Source organism: Rattus norvegicus, chromosome 10 (genome assembly GCF_036323735.1).
Source record: "Rattus norvegicus strain BN/NHsdMcwi chromosome 10, GRCr8, whole genome shotgun sequence".
Classification (NCBI taxonomy): Eukaryota; Metazoa; Chordata; class Mammalia; order Rodentia; family Muridae; genus Rattus; species Rattus norvegicus.
Window position 1 is genome coordinate 71,913,866 of NC_086028.1, and position 26,135 is coordinate 71,940,000.

At 41.4% G+C, this 26,135-nt stretch overlaps 1 protein-coding gene across 3 annotated transcripts in view; it reads right to left on the minus strand.

The window, feature by feature from the left end:
• Positions 1–26,135, minus strand: part of Vmp1 (vacuole membrane protein 1) — a 99,115-nt gene that overhangs the window by 10,643 nt on the left and 62,337 nt on the right. For all 3 annotated transcript variants that reach the window (XM_006247079.5, NM_138839.2, XM_006247078.5), the window contains 3 exons: positions 16,576–16,656; positions 12,552–12,668; positions 7,112–7,173 (listed from right to left, as the gene is read on the minus strand). In XM_006247079.5, the coding sequence (XP_006247141.1) occupies positions 7,112–7,173; positions 12,552–12,668; positions 16,576–16,656 (260 nt within the window). The remainder of the gene's footprint in view (positions 1–7,111; positions 7,174–12,551; positions 12,669–16,575; positions 16,657–26,135) is intronic.

A 26,135-nucleotide genomic window follows, 5' to 3' on the forward strand; every position in this document is an offset into this window, starting at 1 on the left:
CTTTTTCCAGAAACTTCAGGCATATGGGTGCTACCGCATCACAAGGATGTCAAGCATGCAAGGTTTTGCAACGCCCTTGCTTTTCAGTGTTTGGGATTGTTTCTTCAGAATGCAGACCTGAGCACGAAGGACAGACAGGCACTTCTGTCAATGGTAAAGCAGGAGGTTAAGGAATGGTCTGTTGTAATGGGATTAAAAAAACGATCGTGCTGGCTCTATTCAAACAGCTGACTGAGACTGGCTCTCCAATGCACACCTCCAACTTCCAAAACTGAGGGACAAACTGCCTTCTGTGGTAAAGAACAGAGGCTAATAAACACACCATGTTGTGTTTGAGACAGAGAAATACTCTGTAGCTCACAGACTGGACTGGAAATCATGGTAATTCTCCTGCTTCAGCTTCCTACCTGCGAAGATGACAGTAGTGAGCTACCAGGCAAGAATTCTTCTCATCGATTTCCATTGGTACTTTCTCTTTATGTTGCTCTGGCTATCCTAGAACCTGCTATGGAGAGCAGGCTGGCCTCTAACTCACAGATGATTGGAATTAAAGGCCTGTATGACATCATGCCTAGCTAACCTTTAGATTTTTACTGCCCCCCTCCCCACCCCGCTTTTACTTTCCTCTTCTCTCCCCACACTCGGACATGGTGCACAGCACCATGCTCAGTAGTAATTTGTATTTTCTTTTCCTTGAAGTGTGCGTGTGAGCGTGTGCGTGCCCAAATAAATATATGTAGGTACAGGTGCCTATGAAGACCAGAAAAGGGTGCTGGATCCCATGGAGATAGAGGCAGGTCTGTCCTTCCTAAACAGGTGCTGGAACAAAACCTGGGTCTGCCCGAAAAGTAGCAAGTGCTGTTAATTGCTGAGCCATCCCTCCAGCCCTTTGTTTGTATTTTTTCTCTAGTTTTTGTTTTTTTTTGGGTTTTTTTTGGTTAATATTTCCAAAACTACATAGTCATTTCTTCTATTAATGAAAGAATGGCTTATGTATCCAGGAAGTATTATAGGGTAAATAAAATGTGTCAGGAATGCCTGACTGCCTTTCCTTTACCCTGTCACTCTACATCGTCTAATGTAACTGGCTTTTAGCTTTACTATTCCACTGAAATGTCTGATAACGGTCACCAGTAACTTCCTAATAAAATACCCATTTCTCATCCACAGCCTAATATGCTGCATCCAAGCATCTATGACAGGAACATGGAAGAGTTTCTATAGATTACCACAGACACAAGACCAGAAGCTCTCATCTATTGCAGAGGGAGGTAGTGTTAAAATCAGAGTGTGGAACTGGGTCACCACGGCTGGGTCCTAAGCTATCGAGCGATCCTTTCCCAGATCACAGAAATGAATGTTTGTGGTCCAGACTTCTATAACCTTTTCAGAAAATTATTTTCATAATGACCAATGTAAAACAGAAGCAGAGACATGAGCTAGATTGCATTTTATAATAAAGAGAGAGCCAGGCAAGTAGCTCATCCCTTTAATCTCTGTGACTTCAAGGCCAGCAGGGTTCATTCAAAGTGAGTTGCAGGCCAGCCAGGGCTACAGAGTAAGACCCTCTTTCAGCAGCAGCAACAACAGAAGAAGCCATCAACAAACAAACAAACAAACAAACAAACAAACAAAAAACCCAAACAGAAAAATAACAAAAAGAAAGAGTTGGGTTTTCCTCCTGTGGTCCAGGCTGACATAGCTCATTCTAACTACTTTCCATAGAGCGAAGAACAAGAAACAACATTCTGATTTCAGAACTTAATTACTAACTGGTTCAAATGATCTCTCTTGCCACAGGCAAGCCTGACTCTGAGGTCAAACATCAAGTTAACTCAAAAATAGGAGACAGAAAGAAGAGCATAGAACATTCTGTATCTGGTAAAAGTCCCTGTCCCAGCCAAGTCTGTCCCCAGCCCTCGAGTTCAATGACTGAGCTATGGAAACTTCTCTTGTGTGGTAAAACTGGGGACTTTGTCTTCCAATAAGACCCTGGCAAGCTGACAACAAGCCAATGTTCTGCTTATGGCTTACTGCAAGTCATAGGCTTAATGCTATTTTCTGGGAATTCTTAGTATCTATTTGGTGAGAATTCCGGAACATGTCATTTTATAATTACAATTTTTTATCATTTGGTTCTATACTTTAAGAAACATGTTCAGGTCTCAAGTATTCCTTACAATGTAAGTACACAATGAAATAAAAATCAGTTTTATGTCATCACAGAAATCGGCAACGAGAAATGTAACAATGCCCTCCAAGCTCTCAGGTTTGCTGATGCTTTGGCTCTGACTTTCCCTCTGACTCAAAGAGTGCAAACCAATATACAAGCAACATCTTTAAAAACAACAGAATTCTGTCCCTGCCCACCTACTAAACACACCATAAACTAGAAAGCTGTTATTTACATTCTCATGTCTCAGAATATGTAATTGATCCAGTACAGTATATCTCATTATTTATAGTGTATAACTTAGGTCAACCTATTGACTTAGATAATAAGGACATTTCCCCTTAAACCTATTGATCCTGGCAACTATTTTCTAGAATGGGGAATAGGTATTATTTAAATCAGGGTATCATTTTTAGCTAGGCTACTCCACACTTATATTAAGAATAGCAGTCCGTAGGGGCTAGAGAGGCAGCTCAGTGGTTAGGAGGACTGGCTATTCTTCCAGAGGATCTGAGATGCGTTCCCAGCACACAGGCAAATGATCACCAGTAACTCTAGCTCCAAGAACTCTGAAACCCCCTTCTAGTCTCCACTGGAACACATGTAGTGTTTACTCACGAAGATACACACACACACCTAAGTAGAAATATTGAGGTCAGCCTGGTGTATATTGTGAGTTCTAAGCAGCCACAATATATAGTTGAGAAAATAACAAAAAAATACTCAGTGTTACAGTTATTATTTTTGCTACAGTGCTAAGTATCCCCTGTAAACACTACCACAGAGCTCCAGCTCTAGCCATATTGGTAATTTTCATTTTGAAGACTTATATTTCAAAACATCTAGGCAGGCCTCTTTAATCCTAGCACTTGGGAGGCAAAAGCAGGCAGAACTCTGTGAGTTTGAGGTCAACCTGGTCTACGGAGCTGGTTCAGGACAGCCAAGGCTATACAAAGAAACCTTGTCTCAAAAAATTAAAACAAAACAAAACAAAACAAAAACAAACCCAGGAATGTCTCCTACTTGAGCCAGGCATGGAGGTACATGCTTTTAATATTAGCAGATGTCGAGGCAGGCTAATCTGTGACCTTGAAGACATCCAGAGCTATGTATAGAGATGCTGTCTCAAAAGACAAAACAAAGCAACAGTGTCCTGTTTCAAAGTGTGGAACAACAACTCTTGTCATGAGACTGTGATTATAATTTAATTACTGACAAAATACTAAAAATTCTTTTGGCATCTGATGCTGAAGCCAAATCTAATTAACTTATATTAAAGATATTTAAAGATTTGTTTGTATATTTGAGACAACATTTCTCTATGTAGCCCTGGCTGTTCTACAACTCACTCTGAGACTAAGCTATCCTCGAACTCACGGAGGACCTGCCTGACTACCTCCCAAGTGCTAGGATTAATGGTATATGCCACTATCAGCGGGCTTACATATAATAATGCATATGCATATGTGCCAGCATGTAGGTATGTGCACTAGGAAGGTGCCCTCGGAGGTCAGAGGACCAGAGAATCCCTTGGAGCTGGAGTCGCAGGTGGTTATGAGTCATCTGTGTGGGAGTTTAAGCCAGAGCCCGCTCTCCAGTCCTCCCTGGGATTCTTTCAGGGACTAGGCCAGTGCAATTTAAAAGAGAGGGATAGGGGACAGAATATACTACAAACTAACTAAGCTGTTCAACTATTACAGGCACTTCAACTTCTATATAGTGTAGAGAAATGGCAAAATTTCCTAGAAACTCCAAAATCTAAGGATACAAACAGAAGACTATGGCTCATACAAAAGATCTGCTGATTTTATAGGGTGGACCTTTATTTGACCAGCATGTGGTCATTTCCTGAGTATCTGCTCTGTGTGAGTCAGGCGGTCAGGTGCTCAGAACAGTAAACAATTCACATAGTAACTAAAATTAAGAAGCTCACAGACGCTGGGCATGGGTCAGCAGAAGCAGGTGAACTTTTCTGGGTGGGTAGGAACAAGATGGTCACCAGGGGTAGGGAGGCAGCTGAGTTGGTCCAGCATGCATGAAGTCTTGGATTCGATCCCCAAAGCCACACAAATTGAGCCTAGTGGGGGCACATCTCTAATTCCAGCTCAGGGGGTGGAGGCAAACTTACGAAGTTTAAGACCAGCCTCAATTACATAAGAATGTTTGAAGTCAGCTTGGGCTACATAAGACTACCAGAAAAATAAAAATAGGAGTAAAGGGGGGGCCACAGAAGTAATCATATATTCATAAACATGAAAATAAAACTGTAAGTGTATGTTGCTATGCAGAGAGGTCCGTGGCTCAGGAATATTTGACAAGAAGTTTTCTGAGGATAAAAGCTGAAATCTACTGGACATCCTGACTGTGGATGATGGACTTGCCCTCCATACAGTTGGCGCCCATGTGGAATACACACACTTTTGTGGTGCTGGGGAATATACCTAGGACATTCTACATGAGAGGCCTATGCTCTACAACTAAGCTATCTGTGGTTATGAGATGATAATTGTTATTCACACTGCCATAGGTTGAACTCAGGGCCTCAAGCATGCTGCCAAAATGATACTCTGCTAAGCAATCGCGTTAGCACCTGACATAACTTGATTGACAGACTGGGAGTTGCTAAGAGCATATAATGTATAGAAGGCTAGGCATCTTAAGAACACATGGGACAGCCTCATAGCGAAGGACTATTTACCCAAAACATCACCACTGTAAAGGTCAAGATATCCTGAGGTAGCAAAGGAAACAGCAGGCTCAGACACGAATGCTAGGATCCAAGTATCTGTGACACTGAACAGGAAAAGGACACTCAGAGTTCCTACAAACCTTAAGAACTTTTGGTTTTATTTTAAGGAAGGAAGGAAGGAAGGAAGGAAGGAAGGAAGGAAGGAAGGGAAGAAAGAAGTAAGTAAAGGAAGAGAGCAGAGGACTGAGGTGTATTGTTGGTAACATGCCAGATTAAAAGGTTTCTGATGGTGGTGACAGATCTGAAAGGACAGGAATAGTCTGGATATGTGAGACAGGCAGCTCTGCCATACGAGCTTCTAGAAACTCCAGAGGCTGGAGAAACAGATGATGGTGGGGAGTGAAGTAGCTGAAACTATTCCTGCTACAAACGTTTAGTCTGAGGAAAGGGAACTGAAGAAAGAAGGCGCCACACGACCCATCGTCACTCTCCAGTGGGCACCTATGACAGGTAACAGTGTATTTGTCCTTTCAGAATTTTCTCAAGGGAGGTGGAGTAGTCTCTAAGGTTTGATGAATATTTTCTTCATAAATAGGAGGAAATTTCCTTCAAAAATAGGAGACAAAAACACCCAATTCCCAAATCCCCATGCAACACGTAGCTCAGGATGGCCTCAAACTCTGGACCCTGCCTCCGCCTCCCCGAGTGCTGAAATGACAGGCTTCTGCAGCAGGCCCACCTCCCTTTTTTTGCTTTGAAAGTGATATATGATGACACACAAAGCATTTTGTTTATACAAATTCAGGCAGCATAAAAACCAGAGCAGTTAGTTTCTGTCCCTCACTCCCTCCCTCCCTCCCTTCCTTTCTTCCTGGAACTGAATTTGTAGACCAGGTTGACTTTGAATTTATAGAGATTCCCCCAGACACTGTCTCCAGAGTGCTGGGATGGGGTTAAAGGCATGAGCCTTTAATGTATAAATTATATTCCACACAAATAATCAAAAGTTTAGTTATTAATAAATCAGTACTTGGTTCTATTAAGTATTTTCTCAAGAATGTATTTTTCCTTAATTATTTCATTAGAGATGTAAATATTATAAAATCTATTTTATTATAAAACATATACAAGAGTATTCTATGCTATATAGTGCATGGTTTGAAGAGTAGTAAACCAACACAAAATAACCACCAAGTAGCAATTCATTTTAAACAGTAACAAATTTTCACAAATAATTTGGTTGTATCAGTGACTTTTAAAGATTTATTTATTTATTATATATATAAGTACACAGTCACTGTCTTCTGACACACCAGAAGAGGGCATCGGATTCCATTACAGATGGTTGTGAGCCACCATGTGGTTGCTGGGATTTGAACTCAGGACCTCTGGAAGAGCAGTCGGTGCTCTTAACCACTGAGCCATCTCTCCAGCCCATCAGTGACTTTTAAGATGGAAATTTACATTAAAAGTAAGAAAAGTGCACTTCAATTTAACCCTTTCCCATTATACACCACTCTATTACTAAATGAAAGAAAATTCTCTCTTGTAAAAAACAAAAAGCAAACAAACAAAGAAAAAACCAAACCACATGAAAGATGAAGTAAAAACCCAAGAACTCCCGATTTAATTCCTACCATCTGACTCTGTTCATATTCCAGGTGACAGGTAATCAAAATGGGTGGCTTTTTTTTTTTAAACTGTTTTGTGACATTATCATTTGAATTGTATGTTCAAATGGTCTTACTTCTGAAAACTGCAGAAATAAATAATGCACCAACAGTTCAGCCTTTCAGTTGGCTTGATTTTTCTCTAGTAAAGCAACAGCTTCCTATCTGACAAATTTTGAGGATATTTTAATATACCACTGCACAACCTTTAACAAAATGCTAAAACATCATGTACAGTCTATACCTAACTTACATGCAGCTGTGCAGTTAAAGCTATGCTGAACTATGACGACACACATACGCCTTTCCTACAAACAGGGTTCACATACTCTAACCCCAAGGCTCTTTACAATCAAGAATTATGTGAACTGATACATTCAGTTTCCAAAGAAATGGAAAAAGTCAGCTTTATTTTCCCCTTTAGTTGGATAAAAATGTCTTTTTAATAACAATAGGGCAAACTCTTTTTTCCTCAAAGACAGCTGTTTTAGATTTTTTTTTTATCCCAATGTATTCTTCCATACACACTTATTCAATTCAAAACACAGTATTAATATTAGTCTTTAAGGAATTACTTACCCAATGAAAGCCACCATCTGCTCCACGATGTGTTTGCTGAAAGTTACTATAACAAAGATTTTCTGTAAAGAAAACACCAGTTAAAATAATCAATCATTTAAAAGACTACATGTAAATTCCAAAGTATAACTGTCTAAAAGAAGGTGATGTACTGCCCTTAACTATAATTTTAATTTATATATATATTTTTAAATAAGAGACCATTTAATTCAAATGGTAGCTGGTATTTTAAAGATGCTTTTCCTTAAGCACAGATGTAGTCTTTTACTAGGATACAGGACTGTCTCAGAGAACCCGTGAGTCATGAAACCTGAGCCTGGGAGGGAACAGTGGAGAAATCGCTCTATCTTAAGAGTTCTATACAAAGCAGAAGCCATGGGTTCCCACATAGCTCCCACCATGGACTCAAAGCTGATGATATCCTAACAGGAGCCTGGCTTAAATGTACTTCAGAGATTTTAGGAAGACAGCCAGCCTATCTTTTTAGGAAGGTTTTACAGCAACACTATCAAAGTTCCCAGAACCTGAACAAGCCTGATCTCTCAGGCTTAAGGCTAAACGATCTATACCAGACTTTTCAAGTTTTTAGTTTGCTGAGAATGAAGCTCTCCCTCTATTAATTAAAGATATGGATACCTGCCACTGAAACAGAAAAAAGAGGACTAGTTGTGGTGGTGCGTGCCTTTAGTCCCAGCATTCGGGAGGCAGAGGCAGGAGGATCTCTTGTGAGTTTGAGGCCAGGCTGGTCTACAGAGTGAGTTCCAGGACAGCCAGCACTACACAGAGAGACCCTGTCTTGACAAAGCCAAAACCAAATCAAACAAACAAAAACCCCAGATACCTTTAGGGCCAAATGGCAAATATTCTCAGTTTCATTCAACACATGTGAGCACGAAGGACTCACGGATAACATGAGGGCTTTCAGGAAACACCAAGCTGAGAACACTTATTAAATCTTGATTTTTCTACAAATGGTCACTCTCACACACAGACACACACATGCACACTCCCACCCCTGCCTTCAAATGACACTAGTTAGAAGAGGAGGAGGAGGGAGCCACGCTGACATGGAAGCTCGGGGAAGGAGGCCATGCTTGCTGTGGGACTGACTAGGGACTCAACAGTTTCCACTCAACGTTAGCTTATAAGGATGCATGACAATTCTGAATAAGGCTGGATTCCTGGAGTTCCTCCAAGTTCCTGACAAGTTCTTTAGCACTCTGTTGTTTGTTCAATAATTACATTAGCCAATGTAACCAAAGGGGAGGTGGGACTAAAACAAAGGACAGCGGCCTTCCTTCTTACCCACTCACTACAACCATGAGGCACTGAGCAGGCAAGGAGGCTCAATGAGAGAGCTATAAACAAAGAACACGCCAGGGTTCTAGGAATGGTAGAAGGACATCACAGTCTAACAAGACAGCTATTAAAGCAGATGTAGGGGGAAGCAATAATATAGAGGTCCCACCATGAACCAGTTATTTGGAGCCATAAATCTTTCAATAATCAACAGAAATAATGGTTGTGACTTCCAGTGATTTCAACACCATAAGCTTCCCCTGCCATCATTGCCTAACAATGCAAAATCAGCCAGTGCCCAATAATTGCACAACTTCATTGCTTGAGAAACAAAACAAAATTTCCTTTTTATATGTAACAGCTTAAAAATTCACTGGGCTGGGTAGGACATAAAATGTATCAGCCATTTAAGGACCCATGCCTCAGTTTTGAGAGCTGTAAGTCTGAGAGGGGATTTTACCAGATAAGCCCGAGGCACAAACCACTCATGTGCACACAAGAAACATGGGAGCCAGATGGTGGAACATACCATTAATCCCAGCACTCAGGAGGGAGAGGCAGCTGGAACTCTGAGTTCAAGGCCAGCCTGGACTACAGAGAGAGCTCCAGTACAGCCAAGGATACAGAGAGAGCATGTCCCCCTAACCGCAAAAAAAAACAAAAAACAAAAAACCCCCCCAAAACAGAAAACAAATCCAAAAAAAAACCTAAAAGCCCAACAACAATAAACCCACCAAACCAAACAACAACAAACACACGGGAAAAGGCTGTGTAAGGTAAAGGGTCTGAGCAGAGGAAGTAATGAATGGTGCCCAGGTCAGCACAGATCAGGTGCTCAAGTGCCTTAACAGCCAAAACCAACCAAGGAACGAAGCTTTCTGACCCTTAAGCCTCACAATCTAATGTGTGTGTGTGTGTGTGTGTGTGTGTGTGTGTGTGTGTGTGTGTGTGTGTGTATACACGAGCACACTTTCATGGGGATGCAGACAGGCAAAAACAACAGTCATGGTAAGTGAGTAGGATGCACACAGACAGACAATGGCGTTACTTCTCTTCCGTATTTGAGAACAAGATAAGAACCCTCTCCTAGGCAGAGAAGTTGAATCTACCTAGTGAGCAGGAAAGTTTGGATCCAACACAGTAGATGTACTGGTGGAATTTTCAAGGAAGATTAACAGACAGCAAGCCATTAATAAAAATAACTTATTGGAAAGCTGTCTAAAGTTAAGCTGAGGAAAAACAGCATGAAAGAAAAGCAAACGAGGAGATGGGTTTCAGTAGAGAACAGAAGAATTTGTGTGTGGGTGTTTCTCTGGACTCTCAAACTGACCAAAATGTTTATATTACTCATTAATACTGCCTACTCAGGGAACGAGAAAGGCTTGTTCTAAGCTACATCTGGATGCACATCAAGTGACATGCCTTAATAAGGCAAGTTACTATGTACAATGGAACCCAGTAAACATATCCCACAGTCAGGAAAAGAATCCAGACCCATGCTGGGGAAAGACAAATGGGTTTTCTTTCTTTTTTCTCTACATAGTAGGTAGAGGAGCAACTTTAACCTCAGAGCCTGCTTGGAATTCCAGGTCCCAAGGCAAGCTTTTTTCCTTCTAAACGCTAGGTTTCTCCACAAAATCTGCACAGTTCCCTCACACCCGTCATTGGTCCTGATAACCAGCAGGCAATAAAATGTTTATTTTCCTTAGTTGACCTGGGTTCAAATTCCACCTGTCAGCATTCTTACAGATTATTACCACTTAAGTATGGCTACTGTCCTGAGACCACTTCCGTTATACCAGAACACTACTGAGTTTAAAGCATGAGGTGCAATATGAATTGAGCCAGGCAGTGGTAGTGAATGCTTTTAATCCTAGCACTTAATAGGTAGAGGCAGGCAGATAGAGTCCTGAGTTTGAGGCCAGCCTGGTCTGCAGAGTAAGTTCCAGGACAGCCAAGGCTACACAGAGAAACAAAACAAACCAGAATTGGTATATCTTAGCAGAAAATCTATTCAGGATGTATTATCAATGTTGACCACTTTTCCGAAATGAAAGGTATGACAAGCCACGCATAAATAGCTACAGATAAGGTGCTTAGGATTCAAATTTACAATCATTTTCTTTTTTTTTTTTTCTATTCTTTTTTTTTTTTTTCGGAGCTGGGGACCGAACCCAGGGCCTTGAGCTTGCTAGGCAAGCGCTCTACCACTGAGCCAAATCCCCAACCCCTACAATAATTTTCTTTCTGGGTGTGGCCCCTGGTAGGTCTACCATGCTTTAGGTGGAAGCCATCTATCTATGAGTACATTTGTAGCACAAATTAGATTAGATGGATTCAAAATTAAAACAGGTATGGAAGGTGGTAAGCGAGGGTGAGTAAAATGAAGATATATTATACAAAATAAGCCAGAAACAGGCAATAAAAATTATAAAAATAGAATAAGTTACTATATTCAAGAAGTATAAAACAAGACATACAGATTTACAGATTATGGGGCTGAGACGTGGCTTAGTAGTTAACAGCACTTGTTGCTCTTGAAGAGAAATGGGCTTTGGCACCAAAGGGACAGCTTCTCCACCTCAGTGGCACAAGGCATGCATGTACACTTCATGCAGGTGACGCATTCAAACACATGAAGCACAGCATATGTACAGATTACAGTAACTGTTACAATAGGAATTAAAATCACCGAGTACTTAGGTAGTAACTCAAAAAGCCATGTCAGTTGGTTTTGTTTCTTGAGAGAGGGTTTCTCTGTGTAGCCCTGGCTGTCCTGGAACTCATTCTGTAGACCAGGCTGGCCTCAAACTCAGAGATCCCCTGGCTGCTGCCTCCTGAATGCTGGGACTAAAGTCCTGCGCCGCCATTCATGGTGCTGACCTAAATACTTAATACAAGTGGGAAAAAATAAATTCCTCAAAGGAAGAAAAAGACATCACTGATGGTTAAGTAATTATTTTAACAGCAGAAAACAGATTGAATAAAACTTCTCAAAGGCAGGTTCCTGTTACCCATCACCCCATACACATACCCCTTTTAAAGACAGGGTCTCTATGTAGTCATGGCTGGCCTGGAACTAGATATTAGAGTAGGCTGGCCATGAGATCACAGGGAGTGCTGGGATTAAAGGCATGCACATCCCCCCTCCTTTAAAAGAGGTATTTAGCTGTGTACAGCTGTTTTGTCTGCATGTATGTACATGAACTATGTGCAGTCAGCACGTAGAGGCCAGAAGAGGATGTCAGATCCCCTGGGATTAGAGCTCCACATGGTTCTGAGCAGCCATGTGGGTGCTGTGAACTGAACCAGGGGCCTCTGGAAGAGCAGCCAGTGCTCTTTACCGCTGAGTCATCTCTCCAGCCCCTCACCATCACTGAGGATAGACTTTTATTTTTAGAGACATTAGTTCATTGTTTTTAACTTTCTTTTTTAGTAAATGCGTATTTGCTGTGAAACGTGAAACACACTGACTAAAAAAATCTTTTTAGGGTTGGGGATTTAGCTCAGCAGTAGAGTACTTGCCTATAAAGCGCAAGGCCCTGGGTTCGATCCCCAGCGCCGGAAAAAAAAATCTTTTTAAAATTTTTTTATAAGTGAGAATTGCCCTTAGATGGAATAATTCACAGTTCAAGGCACAGGCACTTCTCTGTCACTTAGGTTCTTAGTGTCTTTATTTGTGGGTGTATCTTAAAGATGTTAAGCATGGCTCTGAGGCTAGCAGTCTCACTTCTCTAACCACATAACCCATATTTCCTCACAGCTTCAACTACCCTTCTCTTGCCCGCAAACATCTGCCTGGCTTTCGGGAAAGGATATTGGTGACAAGTGAGGAAGTACAATGCAGTGTGAAAGAGAGCACAAATCAATGACGGGTGACCCTCCTTCAGATGGCGGTCAGTAGGAAAGTACGGCTTTTGACTGTGTACATGAAAATGATGTACATTTTCTTACACAAGTACACTACTTGTTTTTTTTTAATAAAGCAAGAAGGAAGAGGAAAGAAGAAAAACAAACAGCAGAATTTACGTACTTCTAAATCTGCGTTCTCTCATTATTAAACTGACTGAAGGAGGAACAAGAGCCATGGCCCGATCAAGGTCCTTTCAAGGTCATTAGGCAGTGACTCAGCTATAATTACCTGGATATGCATTTTAATGATTGCTTTTCCAATCAGGGTTGCACCAAAGAAGGTCCAAAAAGGTACAAGGAAGTGTCCACATGTTATTCCAGCCAGGTCGAACAGGGGATTTGGAATCTATCAAGAGAAGGAAAAAAAGAGACTTCTATGAATAATTCACAGAAAATGTTTTAAAAACCCATTGGTGTGTGGTACCCTGCTTTAATCATCACTTTCTATGACACGAGATAAAGGTCTCTGACCAGTATATGACATTGTTCAGAAGACTAGAGGGGAGTTCCAATAGTTCCTAAGCTGGATCTCATTCTTGGTAGAGTGACATTCCATAGGATCACAGAAAACTAAGATGTACCTCATACAAATAGTTCTTAACACATGAGGAATGGCTAGAACCTTGAATATCCTTTTGGTAGATTTCTGAGCATTTGATGGCTGTTTTCTTTGGTAAAGTGTGAATGGATTGTTCAACACAAGTGTACGGAAGTGCCCATATCTTCAGTAACTACACACACTGGTGGGTGCTTTCAACATTTAAACCTACCACATGCCTGCAGCTGGAGCTTTTGGGAGCTAAAGGCAGGCAGGAGTTCAAGGTTACTCTTGGCCACAAAGTGGATTCAGGACAGAGTAGGTTGTATCTTATATTTAAGGAAGTCTAAGACTCTGGAACCACGTGGCATATTTTAAAAAGATTCAGGGTGGAGATATGAAAGCACACCGATTCAGATGTTTTGAATACTCTGTCCTAGACAAAGAAGTGATTCACAATAAATACCTTTCCAAACATTGCCACATTAAAACAATTTCATGTAAAAATGTGAAGAAACCACAACTGCTTTTGAGCACTTCATTTATCTTTCTCCCACAGAGATACTCTGCCCTCGTGACTGTTGGCGGAGCCATTTGTATGCCAATTCATTTATATAATTTTATTTCTGAACTCTGAAAGAAAAGCCCAGTTGTTTAAAAAAATATTTGCCACATATAGTCTTCTAAGAACACTGTCATGACTGAGAACTCAAGCGTTCTCTGCTGTGACTCTTGGACTCTGTAGCCAGACTCTTCCTGTAACTGTACAGAGTACAGAGGCCACATCTTACCTTTTCTTTTCTTTTTTATGCTCACAAGTCTATAAAATATGATTTTCTTTTCTTTCTTTTTGTTTTTTTTGAACAGGGTTTTTCTGGGTAGCCCGGCTGTGCTAAAACTCACTCTGTAGATCAGACTGGCTTTGAGCTCAGGAGACTGACTGCCTCGAGAGCACTGAGATTAAAGACGATCACCACCACTGCTAGCTATTGTTTATCTATTTATTTTTTGTATGTGAGTACACTGTGGTAGTAATCTTCAGAAGAGGCCATCTGACCCATCGCAGATGGCTCTGAGCCACCATGTGGTTGCTGGGAGCAGCACTCAGGAGCTCTGAGAGAGCAGCCTCTCCAACCCAGCTCTTGTTTATTCCCACGCTTCAACCACAGTAGGTGGAAATGGTTTAAAATGAAAATTAGAATAGACACACCATCTAACTTGTCAAGCTGCTAGGAATTTCACTCTGGTTGGATACTCTTGGAGAAGGATAGTCAAGCCATTAGGAGACATGACTACTGTTGGCTGTTTTTCCTGAAGTTATAACTAGATAAGCCAAGAGGACAATTAAAATTAAAGCTATTTGATTCTGGGGCTGGAAGATGGCTCAGAGGTTGCTCTTCCAGAGGGATTCAATTCCCACACACGTGGTGGTTAACAATCATCTGTCACTGAAGTCTTAGTGGATCCAATGCCCTCTTCTTGCCCCTGCAGACATCAGTTACAGACATGCATACAGGCAAAACACCCATGTACGATAAAATAATATCACAAACAAACGAAAAACTCTACAGGATTGCTTTAAAATTTCCTCTCAACTAGAATTTTATCTTAGTTTAAATGTTGACACCACGATAATTAATAAGTACCCTTTAACTTTCATTAAAAACATCTTAGAAAAAATTCATAGCTAGCCAAACTCATCTTTCGATTTAACTTAACTCTAACTGTACGTGACCAGTATAAGGGATGCATAGTGGACGGTGAGCTTGTAATGACCATGAGTAAAGATTTCCTGCTTTGAGAAATTAAAGGCATCTCACTTTCCCCAGGTACATGCTATATGATATTTATTATACATATTCTGTAGAAAAGGATGGCAGACAGAGTAAGACATTTCCCCCATGGAAAAGATCGGAACCCAGGCAACTGGCCTTAGATTAAGAACAGTATCATCTAATAGGTGCCTCAGTTTATCCATAGTACTTTTCCTCTCCTTCCCTCCCTCCCTCCCTCCGTCTCTCTCTGTCACACACACACACACACACACACACACACACACACACACACACACACACACACACACACACACACCAGGATTTCTCTGTGTAGTTCTGGCTTTCCTGGAACTCACCCTGTAGACAAGGTTGGCCTTAAACTCACAGAGATTTGCCTGCCTCTATCTACCAAATTCAGGGATTAAAGGCATGGTTGCCACACTGGGTTTTTAACACAGCATTTCAACTGTCTGTAATTTCTGGCTTCTAGATCTTTGAGAGAGAAAACACCTCTCACTTTCCCCTTCTTGGGGTTTGCTGCTGTTGCCTTGTTTTGATTCTGATTGCGACAGTCTTTCCATGGAGCTTTGGCTGTTTTGCAACTCACCGTGTAGACCAGCCTGGCCTCAAACTCAAGTCAGAATGGTCTTGAAATTTACAGCTATCCTCCTGCCTCAGACCCCCAGTGCTGAGATTGCAGGTATGTGCTCTCACTACTTGTTTCTCATTTACTCCTATGATGCAGTAGCTGATAAAAGGCTGATAAATCACAGTAAAACAAAGAGCATTTATGTGAGTGTTCTTGCAAAAATGTTTTCTGTGTGTGTTTACATGCGCACATGCATGTGAATGTCAGAGGAAAGCTTTAGGCATCTTCTCCCTTTCCTTGGATCGCTGGGACTGATCTCAGGTCTGCATGCTCAGGCTACCAGTGCCTTTACTTGCTGAGAGCACATACAGGGCCTCCTCGAAGCCTCATACCTGCTGTGACACCAGGGACAACCCTGCACTTCTGATCCCCTTTCGCCCACGCTCAGGGTTGGGCTGAGGCTGTGTGACACACGGTTTTCACAAATATCCTTACAAATCCTATCAGCCTTGTGAGGGAGCTTCCTTGGGCCACTTTATATCTGTTGTCACTACTGTCATAGAGGCTGAGCTGGGAGTTAAACTGGGAAAACATCTAATACTTGCAGGATCAACAACAGTAATTCAGGAATGACATCTTGGTTTAAGTGAGTGTGCACCTTTGTGCGTACCAGGATCCGTCTGTCTTCATCTCCCATCCTGCCATCACTGATATTACAGGTGTATGCCATTACTCAGGCGTCTTACGGGAATTCTGAGAGAATGCAAACTGAAGTCCTCATGCTTCCGAGGCTCGCCCAAACCTAACCAGGAGCTAAGAGCTTAAGTCAAGTTTTAGACAAATCTTCCTATTAACACTTGACACTCTGGAAAAAGACTTCCTAATTCATTTCATTATTAATTCTTCTTAGGGATGATGGATTTTATTTCTTCGTTGTTTCAAGCCTTGAAAATTGAAGCCACTCTAGTTTACAAAGCGAGTCCAGGACAGCCAGGACTTATTACACAGAGAAACCTGTATCGAAAAACCAAAGCCAACCAACCACAAATCAAAAAAACCCAAAGAAACAAACAAACAAACAAAAAAAAGGGGGTGGGGGGTTAGAAGATTGACTTACAGGACAATTCAGTTTCCAGCACCCACATCTAACCTTTGCAGACATAAATGTGGTACACATACATACATTCATACATACATACATACATTCATACATACATACATACAATCATACATACATACATACATACATACATACATACAAGAACACAAGCCATTAATATGCATAACAAATTGATCAAAGTATATTCATAGCACTTAGTGAAATTTATAACTTTAAATATAGTCCACTTACAGAAGCACAGGCCAAAATTCCAAAAAATCCAACTTTCTGTACTAGTTTTTGAACTGCCAGTTTAGCTCGTGATGCAAAGTCCTGTAACACAAAGATTTTGAAATATTAATAAAAAGTACAAAGAAAAACTTGTATTTTTAAAATTTTCCATTCATTTGTTTATTTGTGAGTGCGCGCGCACACACACACACACACACACACACACACACACACACACACACACACACACACTCTCTCTCACACGCACGCACAGTTGGTTCTCTCCTTCCACCGTGCAGGTCCTGGGAATTGAACTCAGGTCATTAGGCTTGGAGACAAGAATCTTTACTCAAAGAGGCATCTTGTTGCTCCCAAAAGACAACTCTCTATGATAGCTTATTGTATTATATATCTTACAATCTGATACCAATCGATTCTTATTTGTTTGTTTCTTATTTTGCTTTGTATGCAGGCTGGCCTTGACCTCATGATCCTTCTATCTTTCTTCCTGGGTGCTAGGAGTAAATGTATGTAACACCACCCCTGACTCATACTGATCCACACCGAGTAGCAGGTTGTTTGTGGGAAAACATTCAAGTCTTCAAAAAGTATCACATCCTTAAAGTCTTCCCATATTTAAGAATGAATTGCTGTAGGGTTGGGGATTTAGCTCAGTGGTAGAGTGCTTGCTTAGCAAGCACAAGGCCCTGGGTTCGGTCCCCAGCTCTGAAAAAAAAAAAGAAAAGAAAATGAATTGCTGTATCTTTGGGGTTCTCTCTGGATGCTCTAGAGAAGACAGAATATGGTGACCCGTGTGTTAAATCACTGTGTGAAACTGTGGTTTATCCTATCTTTTTAGACCAACATATTAGCTTCCACATACCAGTGACAATTAGTGGTATTTGTCTTCCTGACCTTGAATTTTTGTTGTTTTTGGAGATGGGGGTTTCTCTGTGTAGCCCTGGCTGTCCTGGAACTCAGAGATCTGCCTGTCTCTGCCTCCCAAGCACTGGGGTTAAAGGCCTGGCCACTATGCCTGGATGGAAGCTTTATTTTTTACAAATAGTGAGAGTGAGTCTATTGTCATTATCATTTATCAATATAGACATCTCCCTCCATCTATCATGATGACGACGGCTAGTAAGGTCTACCTCTCTATCTATCTCCCCAGTATTAACCATATGGTCATAAGGTGCCATGCCTTGCTCTTAGGTGATGATTATCAACACTTGGGTCCTCACTGTGCTACCTCGCCGGCACACCAATAAAAACTTAAGTTGAAGTAGTCTTAAGGATTGAATTCATGGCCTCCATGAACTCTAACTGAAATATCCCAGATCTAAACATTTAATAGAACATCATTCTTTTATTGCCCTACATATTCTATATTACAAATGTAATCCTGCTATCATAGCTGCCATTCAGGTTAAAAGTCATGCATTTATTTGAGACAGGGTTTCACTGTATAACCCTGGGTCCCAGCCTGGAACTCCCTGCCTCTGCCTCCTCAGTGCTAAGTTAAAGGCGTGAGGCACTACGCCTCGTGTGTTGCTTTGTTTTTATTGTTGTTGTAAGTACATACTGATTTTTAAATGTATTTACTTTATGTGAATTTGTAGCATGTATGCCTGCAGAGGCCAGAGGTGACACCAGTTTCCCTGTAAGCAGAGTTAGAGATGACCCATTATGTGTGTCTAGGAACCAAATCTGGGTCCTCCACAAGAACCAGAGCCATCTCTCTAGCCCTCAGTACATTTTATTAATTTTTATAATTTGTATAATTTTTTTAAAAATAAATTTTCAATAAGATGAGAGTGCCAAAATATTCCATTGCGTAAGTTATGCAGTTGAGTTTCCTCCACTTTAGGGAATTATAGGGGTCAGTCAGCACGCCTGGAGTGCAATGTCTTGGTCACCTTGTCTCCCCTAGTTGGTAACTTGTTTGTTTGTTTCTGTGTGTAGCCCTGGCTGTCCTGGAACTCATTCTGGAGACCAGGCTGGCCTCGAACTTACTCTGCCTGAGTACAGAGATTAAAGGTGTGTGCCACCACTGCCCAGTGGTACAAGTATTTGGGTAATTTGAGCTATTTTCATGTTGATTTTAAAGTAATACTGTCCATGAATTATAATACTTGTATTTTAACTTGCCTTTAAAATATCCAGTAGAATTTTATTCTCTTTATATATTATTGGGCAATTCACAGTAAAAAACTAGAAATGTCATCTAACATCACCAGAAAAAAAACTCAGTTCCTAAAGTTTAAAAGAAATATTTTCAACAAAAGTTACTGTCTTTTACTTCAAGTACAATGAATAAGCCATGTGAAAATATGTAGCAATAATATTTTTAAATAAAAACAGAAGAAAAAGATTACCAAGAAATTTGTTATGTTAGGCATTCAATTCTCTAGTTATATATAAAAGAAAATTAGCATTTCATTTTCATAATCTTATAGCATTTGTGGGAACAATGTTGAGAGTCCAATTTGATTACTTTTTCAATTGTCATTTGCCATTTTATAAAAAAACCATCTGTTCCACGAAAAATAAATTCCTTTTTATAGTTTCATTTCTCTGTATTCACATTTCACAACCCTTATCTATTTCACAATTTAAGTGCCTGAGAGGACGTGTTCATTCTCTACCTCTCCTTAAATAAATGACATAATTCACAATCAGTACCATTTTCTGTTTCTCTCAGTTATAAACCCAATATCTGGAAAGCCCCATTTCCTAACCCCACCCTGACTAGGCACCCCTCCAGCTCGCACTTGGGAAACTGCTGAAGACATGAGCAACATATTCTCCAGCACTGAAGAGAGCAGAGGAGAAAACAAGCCTCACACCACACTATCCCCACTCACTGCTGCTTTGTATTGCCTGTAAAAAGGGATTTAAGATTTCCAGACAAGAGAACTACAGGAATGATGGTAAACAGAAAAATGCTAATCTCTGACTGTAACATTTTAAGTATAAATCTATTAAATAATATTTATCTCCAAGCAGTAATAGTATACCATTTTCTATCTTATGGAAAGACCTCTTTATTTATTGAATTGGTTTTGGTTTTTTGGAACTTGCTTTGTACACCAGACTGGCTTGAACTTACAGAGATCCACCTGCCTCTGACCTAGAAGGATGGATTACAAGTGTGCGTTATCATGCCCAGCTGGAAAAAAAAAAAAAAAAAAAAAACCACCACCACCACCAACAAAAAAACCTCTTCAAAAGAATCATTTAAATGAATATAATAATCCTGGGGGGGGGATACTGTACTGTCTTGGTATCTTATGGAAGTTTAAGTAACCTGTCTCTTCTTTTAACTGACTTTTTAAAAAAATATTTATTTTATGTGAGTACACCATAGCTGTCTTCAGACACAGCAGAAGAGGGCATCAGATCTCATTACAGATGGTTGTGAGCCACCATGTGGTTGCTGGGAATTGAACTCAGGACCCCTGGAAGAATAGTCGGAGCTCTTAACCTCTGAGCCATCTCTCCAGCCCCCCTTTTAAAAAATGTGCATTCTGCCAGACAGGTTTCTGGTGCCCATGAAGGCTAGAAGGTGATTGGATCCTGTTAAACAGAAGTCACAAATGATGGGTGCTAGGAATTGAACTGGGTGCCAAGCAAGAGCAGCAAATGGTTTTAATCGCTGAGCTATCTTTCCAACCCCTAACCTGTCTTCTTTGTTTGTTTGTTTGTTTGTTTTTAAAGATTTCTTTATTTAATTACTTGTAGGTGTTTGTTTGTTTGTTTGTTTGTTTGTTTGTTTTTAGACTGGCTGTCCTCAAACTCACAGAGATTTGCCTGCCTCTACCTCCTGAGTGCTGGGATTAAAGACATGTACACCACCACCACTGCCAGGCCTTAAAGACTTATTTCTATTATTATTTTAACACTTTATTGAGTCTTTATGAATTTCACATTATGTACACCAAGCCCATTCATCCTCCTGTCCCTTCATATCTGTCCTCTGCCTTTACAACCTCCCCACCAAAAGAAAATATATTTGTCGTGGAGTGTGGAGTGTACCACGTGATATCACACAGTATACCCTTTTATCTTTTATCTAACATCTTTACTTGGAAATATCTGTTGCAATGAGTCATTGGTCTGGTTTGAGGGCCCTGGCTTCTGCTACACTATCAATACTGTAACCTTACCAGCATATCTCACAGGTATCCTATTGTTGCCCTGTGTGACAGAGATCCTGAAGCTTTGGACCTGCGAGACCAGCCTTTTCATGTGCTCCAGCAGACCAGAGAGTGCAGATGTTGGGGTGGCCAACTGGAAGCTCTGGATCTGGGCCTGGTTGGTAGCTGAGTTGGTCAGCCCTCCAGTTCTCTTGTACCCACACCACCAGAGCCAACTCTGCTCTCATGACCTCAGAGGCTAGCTCACCTTCCTGCCACAAATGGCAAGAGGCAATGGGGTGCAGGGAGGGGGGGTCTCTCCCCAGCCCAAGCCACTCACAGTCTGTGCTGCAGGCAGGAGCTGGGCCAGCTCAGCACAGTGACTCAGCTGGTGGTTCAGATACCTGCATGGCCTTTGCTGGTAACATGGGCCAGGGACATCAACACAGCTTTGGCTGTCCCAGAACTCAAACATGGCTCCTGGCAGCATTATGGGCCCAGATGTCCCTATGGTCTCAGGTGGCAGGCAGCACAGGCCACTCAGAACAGCATGGTACCAAGAGACAGCATATGATGTCTGATGGCAGCCCAGACCACAGACATGGACACAGAACCCAGCTATAGCAGGACCACTGACCGAGACAAGGCCTTTAGCAGCAGCCTGGGCCACAACCTCACCCTGGCCTCCTCATATCTACCTGTTCCTCAATGACACTGAGTCCCACCTTTCTCCACAGTGTCCTAACAAACTCCTTTGGCTTCATGTTTTCTTCCACTTCCCCACCACATACCCCACCGTTCCCAGCTTTCCACCACACATCTGCCTGTCAGAGCAGCGCTCGCAGCAGGTGATTGGGTCTCTTTCTTTTGGCCTCCTGAGGCCAGAGCACCTTGGGCTGGTGCTTGAGCATCCTTCGTCTCCATTTTTACTTATTAGTTATGTGTATGTGTGTGTTTCTGCTTGTGAATATGTGCAAGTGACAGGCCAGAGGTGTTAGATCGCCTGGAGCTAAAGTTATGAGCCACCTGATGAGGGTGCTGGGGGCTGAATTTGGGTCCTCTGGGAGGGAAGCAAATGATCCTGCTGAGCCTTTTCTAAAGCCCCTACCTGCCAGCCAAACCGATTGTACGCTCAAACTCATTCTGATCTAATAGCATTCTTGACTTTGGTACTGAAGTAGCTTCAAGGTCAATATTAGAAACTTCAGAGTAGGTTTGGTGATGCAAGCCTTAGTCCCAGCGCTAGGGAGACAGAGGCGCACGCATGCACACGTGTGTACGTGTACACACACACACACACACACACACACACACACACACACACACACACACACACACACACGGGATGAAAAACTGAATGTAACTAGGATCTGAACAATCCAGATTTTGTTCTTATTCATTATATTTTCTAGTGTGATTTCATTAAACTAATAAACTAAATTTCATTGTGAAATTTAGTCACAATGGCATCTTTTTATTAAAAAAAAAACTTAAAAAATTTTTTTAAACATGGGTGTTTTAACTGGATGCCACATGTATGCCAGAACAGGGTATCAGATTCCCTGGTATTGTAGTTAACTAAAGGCTGTGAGCTGTCATGTAGGTGTTAGGAATCTGAACCCAGGTTCTCTGGAACAACAACTAGTGCTTTTAAATAACCACTTGAGCTATCTCTCCAGCCCCTGATATTCTCTCCTTAAGGAATAGAAAAAAATTGTAAGATTACACATATGATGCACTGTGTGCTATGGGTTGATGCAGTCTGTGTGGCAGAATGTGGAGAAAAGCAACCTTTGAAAGGTAATCAGCGCATAGAGACACTGCCTTGTGGATGAAATGATCATAAAAGGGCAGCTGTACTGGCCCCACTCATGTCTTTCTTTCCCTCCCCCCCTCCCTCTCTCCCTCCCTCTCTCCCTCCCTTCCTTCCTTTATTTGTGTAGCCTTGGCTGTTCTGGAACTGGCTCTGTAGACCAGGCTGCTCTTGAATTAAGAGATCTGCCTGCCTCTGCCTCCCCAGTGCTGGGATTAAAGGCATGGACCATCACCTCCAGGTACTCTTTTAAAATTTTTTTTGAAATTAAAATATAATTACATCTTTCCTACCTCTAATCCTTCCTATGTATCTTCCTTTGCTGTCTCTCAAATTTATGGCCTTCTTTTTCTTTGTTGTGCATACATACTCTTAGTTATATTCCTAAATATGTAACTACAACCTGCTGCCCCATAGAGCATTACTTTTGTGTAGACAGCTGCAGAGCCAACCACTTGGGTCTTCCTTCTCTTTCACCAGGTCACACTCTAACATATTGTCATGCAACAAGAGGCCTTCATAGGCTATGACCAGCATGTATGAACATCCAGCACACAGAACTACACAAGCTAAATAAAGTTTTACGATGTATACTTTACTCTGTTTCTGTTACTCTGCTATAGCAGGAAACAACAGGCTACAATACTATTTCTACAGACATTTATTTCAATTACACATATGTTAGGCACTGGAATGTAAAGTACAATCCATTTTGGTATTATGGGCTATAGCAAAAGTTGTACCTAAACCAGGATCAGTGATCAAACTTTAACTTAGCATAAAGCGCGTTTCATGGCATTTCACCCAAATTATACCTTCAAATATTAAATAGAAATTGATGTTTTCCCCCCTGAAAATAAAACACATGAGGCCTGTGAGATTGCTCAGTGGATAAAGAGAAATGTGGCCAAGAGACAATCTACATTTGATTCCCAAGAACCCAAATGATGGAAGGAGAAACCAACTTGTACAAGTCGTCCTCTGATCTGTACATGGAACTGTATGCATCTTCCCTGCTAGTAAGTGCATTCACACATAAATACATAAGCATGTGAAATCATGTGACGGCATATATGGCAGCATACACTGTAATTCTGGTATTGTGAGGCTTTGAAAGCAAAAAATGAAAAAAAATCTGTAATTTACAACGAAGAACAAACATTTCAAGTGCTCAAATAGGAAGCTATTAATCACGATCAGGCTTCTGTGGATTTCATGGGATACAGATGCAAACTGTCACCAAATTTACTTCTGTAAAGGAAGAGGCAGTTCAAATGTTTCCCAAACTTAAGTACAGGGGCTGAGGAGAGCAGTGTTGATGCTGGGCAAGCATCAAGAAAACTCAGCAAGGCCATGCAGACTTATAACCTAACCCTAGTGCTGTGAGAGACAGTGGACACTGAGAGCTGTTCACCAGTGTCCAGATTCTCAGAGAGAGAGAGAGAGAGAGAGAGACAGACAGACAGACAGACAGACAGACAGACAGACAGAGCTAGAGAGAGGTGTATGTGCGCCGGCACTATGCACCTACACACACACATGTGTATGCTGCATATATACTTTTTGATTCTTAAGGCAGGGTCTCTCTGTAGCTCTGGCTGTCCTGAATCGTTTTACTCAGACCGGGCGACCCTCAACAATCGCAGAGATCTGCTTGCTTCTGCCTCCTGAGTGCTGAGAGTAAAACTGCGTGATACCAGGCTTGGCTCACACAACATTTCTTTTTAAAACTGAGACAGAGCAATACACTATACAAATTTAAAATATATATTTTGATGGATTTTATAAAAACAAAAGTGTTAATTGCCTCTGAGATGAAACACAGAACATTACTCTAAGAAGTGAGTCCTTTTACCAGAACAGTCACCCTCCTGAATGTTGAGAGCGACAGTTTCAGCTTCCCCTGCTCTTGAGCTTAGTAAGGACCGTAACTGCTCTGTCCTCTTGCAGGTCTGGCATCATTAGCTCTACATCACAATAGTGTTTCTTCCATGCCATTAGTGTGGAGTAACCAAACCGCTAAAGCGACATGCGCTATCTATTGTATGATTGTACCACAATCTGTTTTAATGTTGGGATAACACTAAGGCTATTGTCAGTTTGAGATAATTATAATTAATACACGGTGGTGGCACACTTCTTTAATCCCAGCATTTGGGAAGCAGAGGCAGCTGGACCTCTGTGAGTTCAAGGACAGCTTGGTCTACAGGGTAAGATCCATGATGGCCAGGGCTACCCTGTCTCAAAAAGACAAACCAAACCAAACTCACAGAGATGTGTTTGCCTCTGTCTCGTAATGCTGAGAGTGAAGACGTGTGCCGTCACACCCGGCACTGCTCAGCTGGCAAGGGTTATAATGTAGGCCCGAGAGATGGCTCAGGTTAAGAGAACTTGCTCTCCTTCCGAAGACCAGATCTCAGTTCTGTGAACCAATGTTAAACAGCTCACAACCTCCTGTAACTTCAGCTCCAGGGGATCTAAGACCTTCTATTGACATCCATGACACTTGCACACATATGTGAATACACATACTCAAACATACATTAATAAAAATAAAACAAATTCTTTTAAAAAGTGGGGCTGAGGATGACGGTTGAATTTATAAAGCACTTGCTGCATACGATTTTTTTTTTATAGTTTTTTTTTTCTTTTCTTTTTTTTTTTTTGGAGCTGGGGACCGAACCCAGGGCCTTCACTGAGCTAAATCCCCAACCCACGATTTTTTAAGATTTGTATCTAAGAATTTTATTATGGGTTGAAAAAAAAAGATTAAAAATATTTTATTTGTTGTTTTTTCAAGACAGGATTTTGCTGTGTAGCTCTGCTGCCCTGGAACTCTCTCTGTGGACCAGGTTGGCCTCAGACTCACAGAGATCCACACAAGTGCTAGGATTGAAGGTATATACTACCATGCCCTGCTAAATTACATTTTTTAAAGTCACACCTTAAAGAGGCAGTTCTCTTCACCATGTGGGTCCCAGAGATTGGACTCAGGTCACCAGGCTTTGCAGTAAGCACCTGTACCTGCTGATCCAGCTCACCAGCCCTAAAGGAATTTGACTGTTATTTTGTTATATAAATAAGTTAGTATAAGTACTCATGTTCAAATTGGAGTTAAGGAGAAGTCCAGACACACGTACACACATTCCAAGGCTGGTGTGGTAGGGTATGATTGTTTCTTGGCTTCCCACAGGCTAAGGCAAGAGGACTGCAAGTACAGGACCACCCCGGACTTCACAGGGAAAGAAACCCGCTTCAAAAGCAGCCAAAGCAACATGTACCAACCAATCCTCTACGGCAACACCCAACAGTAACAGCCAGTCAGTGGGGATAGAGCTCATACTGTTCAGATGAGCTTAAATTAAACACTTAGACATGGAAACCAAGTTATGAAGCAGTCAGAGACAGAGAATGTAGCCTGACACAGAATGAGGATACCGAGCCTGTAGTCTAAGCTCTAATCCCAGCACACAAGGCAGAAGCTAGTGGGACTGCGGGAAACTGCAGCAGAAGGACTAGTGTGTGATGCCAGCAGGAAGCTACAGTGTAAGTGAGGATATAAGCAGGACCAAGTCTCAAAACAAACAAAAACCACAGGGCAGGTAAAAGTAATGAAACCCATTATTTTATGC